At 56.9% G+C, this 7,198-nt stretch overlaps 1 protein-coding gene across 1 annotated transcript in view; it reads left to right on the forward strand.

The window, feature by feature from the left end:
• The first annotated feature begins 4,488 nt into the window (after nt 1–4,488).
• Nucleotides 4,489–7,198, forward strand: part of SNRPE (small nuclear ribonucleoprotein polypeptide E) — a 6,737-nt gene continuing 4,027 nt past the window's right edge. The window contains exons 1-2 of the mRNA XM_010724304.3: nt 4,489–4,512; nt 5,700–5,706. Of these exons, the coding sequence (XP_010722606.2) occupies nt 4,504–4,512; nt 5,700–5,706 (16 nt within the window). The 5' untranslated portion in view covers nt 4,489–4,503. The remainder of the gene's footprint in view (nt 4,513–5,699; nt 5,707–7,198) is intronic.

Here is a 7,198-nt window from a genome sequence, read left to right on the forward strand (position 1 = left end):
ACAAACCCGGACATGGACATCCCCAGCCCCAGGGGCTCTGCAGGTGAACTCCCCAGTGGTTGAGGCTCAGGAGCTTTCCTGCTCACCTTTCTTGCTGTGCGTGACACGGGCGCTGGGGAGGGGACTTTGGGAGGGTTTGTGGGGGGGGGTCCCAGGGGCACTCTGTGCCTGTGCAGCTGTGGGACCCCTCTGTACCCCCATAGGCTGCAGTGTGAGCAGAAAGAGGGCAATGTTTGCCTTTTCTGGGGGCTCTCGGGCTGTGGTCTGTGTGTCCACCTGCAGCACCTGCTCTCGGGCTTCCTATGCCCAGCTGTTCTTGCTGTGTTGCATCAGGTTTGTGGGTCCATCCTGGGAACTGAGCTGGGGAAAGCGTGCTTTTGCAGGGGGGGTTGCTTGGTGCTGGTTATGGGATGGTGGCTCTCCCAGGTGCAGCCACCAGGTGGGCACAGCCCAGAGGAGCCCACGGCAGGCTCATGCACCCCTATGGCAAAAAGCAGCGTGCAAAGCAGCAAGGATTGCAAATGCGTGTGCACAGAGCAACTGTGCTTTCCCTCAGCCCTGCTCAGCCATGCAGGAGCCAGCTGGGCACGTAAAGCCAAAGCCCTTTGCTGCAGGGGGATTGGGGACCTGAGGGGATGTGGGGACATAGAGGGGGACAGGTGCCACTGTGGCTGCTTGGGCACAAAGAGCCGCTTGTGTGCTGCAGGACATGGGGGTGGTCAGGGGCAATCGGACACCCCATGGCAGCAGGGAGGGCTGTCTGCAGCTTGCTGGAGAGTCTGCGCCCTTGTGCAATGAAAATAATCCAGGCGGGCCAGTAGGAGCTTGTCCCCACATCTCTCTGCACGGTTTTCATGGTCTGTGATCTCCTCTGAAATGAGCAGGGGAGAGAAAAAGGTGAACCTGACTGTGTGCAGTGGTCGTGGGCTGCATGGGTGTGATGCAGTGTTGTTGCTCAGAGGTCTGTCCCACAAACAGTCCCTTTCCCAGCACTGGGCTTGGGGTGACCTCCCTGTGCTGGGAGGGACTCTTTGCTGGAGGGGTACAGGGCAATGAGGAACGAGCTCCCCACTGAGTTCTTTGCACGGGATCTCAGATCTGCCCCATAAATCAGGAGCAGCACCATCACGGTGACCGGAGCTCGCAGTAATAAGGGAGAGAAATCCAGCTGAGAGCATTTTCCTTGGGGGTCTCCATCCCGACCCACCTGGCTGTGACTGCTGAGATCCAGGTTCCCTCTGCTTTCCGAAGGAAGCTGCCCATGGTGCCATCAGCTCCTGTCACACCAGCAAAAAATCTGTTGCTGAAATGTCAAATGGCCCCAGCAGCTGGGAGGTGGCCGTCACCCCTTCCCCAAGCCCCCCTGGCTGCTGGAGGAGGTGAAGTCCCCCCGGTGGCCTTGATAGAGCCTTTGTGTCCCTGTGGCCAAGCAGCAGCTCGGGTGCATGGGGCTGTTTGCTGCTGTTACAAACCCATACAAGGTGAAGCTGACAGTTTCTGGGGCAATGTGGGTTTCGGAGAGCGGTGCTGGCACGGGCGGAAGCGTGCGGCCGCGGGGTTTGGGGTTTGGTGCTGTCTTCAAGGGGCCCCTGAGCTGCTTTGGGGACATGTATGTGAGCCTGGAAACACCAGAATACCATCGGATCGGAGCCCCAAAGAGGAGACCCCGAAGAGAAGCCGCCCCAGAGAGAGGAGCTCCCAGAGAGAAGCCCCCCAGATAGGAGCACCCGAAGTTGAGTCCCCTAAAAAAGAGATCCCAAAGAGGAGCCCCCAAAATTGAGGCCTCCAAAGAGGAACTCCCAAAGAAGAAACCCCAACGAGGAGACCCCTCAAAGTTGAGTACCCTCCAGAAAGGAGACCTCCGAAGAGGAGTCCCCCAAAGTTAAGTACCCCAAAGAAAAGCCCCCAGAGAGGAACCCCCAAAGAACTCCCAAAGAGAAGCTCCCCAAAAATCTCAAAGCCTAGGAGGCAATTGGAAAAAAGTGCCACTGATGGAAGGTGTAAAATGGCACGAGGTGGTCAGCAAGGGGTGGGAAAAGGGGATTCGTGCCTTGGGAAGCATCGTGCTCCATCCCATCCTTTAGTCCCCAAGTGCTTGGGCTGAGCCTGGCTGAGCTGAGCTCCTTCTTGTTGAGGTGGTGAGCGGGAGAGGAAAGGGGTCAAATGTCTTCACCCCTCCGTCATGCGATTGGAAAGTATTGTTTGTGAACAAACTCTGCCTGGAAACGCTGAGTGAGTGAAATAGCACCAAACCTGCACCGAGATCGGCCTCTGCGATAAACCCGAGGGCTGCTTTGGGGTGAGGAGAAGGCAGAAACTGCAACAAAGAGGACAGAGACGGAGCTCCGTGCGCTCCGGCATCACCGCGCCGGGTGAGTCGTCCCGTCCTCATCTCCGTTATGGGAAAAGTTTCCTTTGTTTGCTCTTTCTTTGCAAATCGATTGCGCTGCAAGGGGCAGAGGGTGGGCAGCTGAGCGCTCTGTGGATGGCTGGGGAGGGTGGAGGGGTCCTGAGGGCTCCTGGGTCAGGAAGGGGTTCTGAGGACCCCCTGTGGTCCTGATCCGACCACCCCTGGGTGCTCAGCACCTGCAGACCCATCTGGGACTTGTGGCCATTCCCCTCTACCACCCATCCAAAGCCTTCCACGAATGACAAGATTTGCGTTAAAAAGTATTTAAAAGGGGAAAAGAGGAGCAGTAGGAAGGGGGTCTTGGAAAATATTACAGCTGTGGGGCTTGTTCTTTTCGCTGTGGTATTTAGAGACCTTCAGGGGTAAAAAAAAAAACCTCTTGAAGACGTGCAAATGAGAATGTTTTGAGTGTCCGACGTGCAAAGCAATGCTGTGCATGGCTGCACGGCTTCCTGCCGTGCTGTGCAGAGCCGGCGAGGACTCGGGGGGATGCTCTGTGCTGTTTGCTCCCTGCCCAGCACATGGTAATAGGGACTCGCCCAACCTCGGTGCCACCTTGTCCCCATGCTACCCATGTCCCCGCTGTGTCCTGGTTCCCATCTGGGTGCTTCCAGATCCTTCTCTAAGGGCGTTTTCAAATGCAATCTGGGCATTAAATCCATCCGGCTGCAGAGCTGGCGGTGCGCAGTGCTTTCGCCTTAGCGATACCAAAAGAGAAAGGAAAAAAAAAAAGAAAAAAAAGAAAGAAATCCTTGAAGATAACCTCACCCCGAGGCTGGGAAGGGGAAATGACCACATGTCCCATTGCCTGTGTCCACTCCCTGTGCCTGTTCCTTGGTGGGTCTTCAATAATTCCAGTGCGCCGATGATCATTCCCCACCCAATAAATCCTGTGGGCAGGAAGGTCCACCTGATGGTCATTTTGATTTTTCCACTACTTAAAGCATCCTATCGCTCGTCCCATCAAAGAAACCCGTGCTGGGGCCATCGCTGTGGACCTCCACCAGTTGATGCCCTGGAAAGGCTCTTGGTGTTGCGTTGGGTTATTTGTGTGGATCCAATGCTGCTACCGGGCATGTTGTGCATGTGTTACATCTTTGGGGTGAATATGGGTACATTGGATGTGATTTAATGCCCCCAGAGCTGTGCTGTGAGGATCATTGCCCCCATCTGGATGTGGGGTGCTGGCAGCAGGGGGAGGTCCTGGCTGAGCCCCTGTGCTGGGGGGGGGGGCAGGAAGGCGCCTCGTGGCAGTGATGTGTCCCTCTGCCATGTTGTATGAAACCAGAGCAGTGTGGTAAGGAGCAGCTTAGGAAGCCCTGTGAGAGCAGAATTCACAGCCAGCTGGAAATTGTGAGTAAAAAGGGCCACCAAGAGCCCGGGGATGTGGTGTGGTTGAGACCTCTGCAGGCAAAGGGATCCATGTGCCAGGGATGGCAGCGCACGGTGTTCACCTCTCACTGTTATTGTGGGGGGTTTTGCTGTCCCGTCCCTACACTGAGCATCCCACAGCACCACTCTGCTCCTCCAGGACCTCCTCTTGCTTTAGAGTTAAAGCTTCCACGGGCTGTGCAGCAACAGGAGCTGTGCAGCAACAGGAGCCGTGCATTTCTACGCTCCACTTGAGCGATGCAGAGTTGGTGCTCCACCCCACCGAGAGCCCCAGCGTGGCAGTGCTGGAGAGCTGAGCACAGCCTCTAGAAGCAAAGGGGGAATCCTCCTCCCTATGGGATATGTGTCCCAGGCTTGACTGAACTGGGAATGGAGGGGATGTGGGCGGCAGCAGGTGCTGGGGTGGCACACAGAGGGGTGACCTCCCCTGCGTGCCCATTGCCAGGAGTTTCCATGATGGCAATTCTGTCACCTTGGTGTCACCGCTGCGCTCTGAGCCCACAGGGACGTTTCCGGAGGCCATCACCCCCCAATCAGAGCCACGGGGAGCCTTCGGGGAACAGACAAAGAGCGCCGTGTTCCGCGTGGGCAGTGGGAAATCCCAGCTCTCACTGGAGCTGTGGTTTTGCCCGTGAGCCCCCAAAGTTTTGCCGAGATGAACCGAGAGCGATGCTCTCCAAACCTCTCCTTTCTTGGCACTGATGTTGCAGCTTTTCAGCAATGCCGGCACTCGGCAGCATGGTGGGAAGGCGGAGGTTGGGACTTTCTGCAGGTGAGGTGTTGCAGAGGATGTGCAAAGCGTCGGCTCGCCTCAGCGCAGAGCGTTTCCGCTGCGGCACTGCTTGGCTTGGCGGGGCCACGTGGAGCTGTGGCTGCCACGAGGTGATGGCAGCTCTGCAGCAGGATGGCTTCAGCCACCCGTGGCTTCTGGGTGACTTCAGTATCCTGACATTCAGGTGTATCTTGGGCTTAAAGCCTGCTTTTTCATGGTCCTACACTGGATGTTTCTGGGCGTGGATCCTCAGGGTGTTTGTGAATGGCTCTGTGAAGGAGCCCCACTGCTGATTCCTGCTTGGCCAGGAGCCACACGGGCTGTGCTTCCAGCTCTGCTGCATCCCCAAAGGTCACCATTTCCTCCTGCTAGTGACAGCACGGCGCTGGGGACAGCAGATATGCCTTAGTGTGGAGTGCCAGAGGTTGGCTGCAATCCCTCGCGAGCTCAAAAAGGTGAGACTTGACCCCATGACCCTCTATTTTTACGCACGCCAGAGCCCCGATCCCAGTGTAGGAAGTGCTGCCCTCTCCCTGCCATGCACCCCGCTGTCCCTGCGTCCCCACGGGATGGCAACCTCGTGAAGTTCCCAGCTGTGTCCCTCACCTCAGCCACCCCCGGGCACGCAGTGGCCGTGGCAGGAGGAAGCCATCCCTCCTTTTATGTGCGAAGGCACGCTGGGCGGAAACGCTTGGAAAGGGCCCCGAAAGGACATTCCAAGTCTGGCAGGAAAGCAGTCCTCTCGTCTGGCAGGAGACGGGCTATTGTCTGTGCCGGTGACCGGAGGGATTCCTTGAGCCCTGCTTGGAAGGAGAGAACCTGTGTGTGGTTTATTTTTCCCCCTGCTCTCTCTCCTGGGGGTGCTCGCAGCTCGTGCCTGCAGTGCTTTTTTCCCCGCTGCTCTGTGCTGTGTGGTGTTCTCCCCTGTTGGATTTTGTGCTTGGCTACGTTTGGTGCTTTTCCCTTGGCTTGCTGTGTGTGTGGGGAGGTGGAAGGGAATCTATGAACTGATGTTTTTCTGTGTGGGAAGAGGAAAAGAAAAAAGCCAACGGCCTCTTGGCTCCTCTGGTGCATTTGGTGATGGGCAGATGGGGCCGATCCTAAAATCCAGGCAACCCAACTCACCCCATCAGCTTCTGGGATGCTCTCCCGTGTCCCACTCTGTGGGATCCCTCAGTGCTGCCATCCCATGGGGTGGAATTGCCCTGGGCTGAGGAGCAGGAACCCTCAGTTCTGAGCCTGGCGCAGGCTGCACCGCATCTCTGCTGGCTTTTTTCCCCCCTTGCTGCTTTCCAGAGGTGAGTGCTGTGTTCTGCAATGCTGGAGACAGGTGAGTGAATGAGGGGATGCTCTAAGGGTCCAGGGGAGAGCTCAGCAAGAGGCACATTGGCATCACCCGTGGTGCCAGGCTGTTGCTGGCTCTGCCACTGCCCTAACGAGCTGTTCGGCTGTGACACAAACGGGGCAGATAGGATCAGCTCCTACCCAGGAAGGGTGGCACAGCACAAGGGGAGAATTGCAGGATGTGCCATTGAAGGGTACGAATGGAGAAGGAAAAGCCGGCTGTCGCCATCCCCAAACCTCAGCCCTCTGGGCTTTAGCTGGGGCAGCCTGGTTGCAGGTAAGGTGAGCAAAGCGATGTGCACTGGGGTGGGAGCTGTAGGGCTTTGGAAAGGAGCCCCACTCGTGCTGATCTTTGGGTAGACCTTGTCCCCGTGCTTGCACTGTTCGCTGTGGCTCTCCAGGCTGGCACTGCTCATCCGTGCTCTGTTCACTCCATTCCCCTCCGCCCTTCATTAAATAGCAAACATTAAAGGCGAAGATCTCTTACATGAAGATGTATTCCCTGTGCCAAGGCAATTGTTCCTGGCCCTATTGTCTGTGCAACAGAGGAGCCCTTGAGCTGAGCACACCTGAGACAGCCAGCACAGCCCCGCTATGGGAACAAACCCTGTAACAAGATCACCACTCACTTTTCTTCTTTTTCTTCTCCTTTTTTTTAAATTTTTTTTGTTCAGCAAACCGTATAATAATCCCACAATGAGGCCCCTTTCACACGGACCCCTATTAAAGCATCGGCCGTATTTTAAGAGTAAACTTCCAGTGGCACCGGGAGGTGAAGCACAATGGGAAGGTGACCTGACTGAGCGCTGGCACTTTGCTTTTGTGCTCCTCCAGCCTTGGGCATCGCTCTGTGCTGTGCACCGTGTGGGCATCCTTGGGCTGACTGCATCCCTGCTGGAGGGAGGGGAAATGATGGCAGGAACGCATGGAGTGGGGCTTTGTGCCTTCAAAAGGGATGGAAGGAGCACCAACTTTGCTTCTCCTCTCCCATCCCGAGCTCAGCTTGTTGCTGTTGCAGCCCCATGCACGTGGAGCAGCTCTCAGCACCCACCCAAACTCCTCTCTTTACTCCTTCACCAACCCCTGAGCCACAAAAGCACCTGGGGCTGCGCTTTGCTGCCTCAGTTTCCCCACCTGCAGCACTTCAGGCTCTGGGAGACCGCGGAGCACCTGGATGCACACAGCAACTGAGCACAGCATCCCACTGGCTGCACGCCGGCTCGGTCCTGCTGCCAGCGGCGCCCGTTTCCTCCCCATCCCTCGGGGTGTTTTTATGAGCA

The sequence above is a fragment of the Meleagris gallopavo genome, chromosome 28, assembly GCF_000146605.3.
Source record: "Meleagris gallopavo isolate NT-WF06-2002-E0010 breed Aviagen turkey brand Nicholas breeding stock chromosome 28, Turkey_5.1, whole genome shotgun sequence".
NCBI lineage: Eukaryota > Metazoa > Chordata > Aves > Galliformes > Phasianidae > Meleagris > Meleagris gallopavo.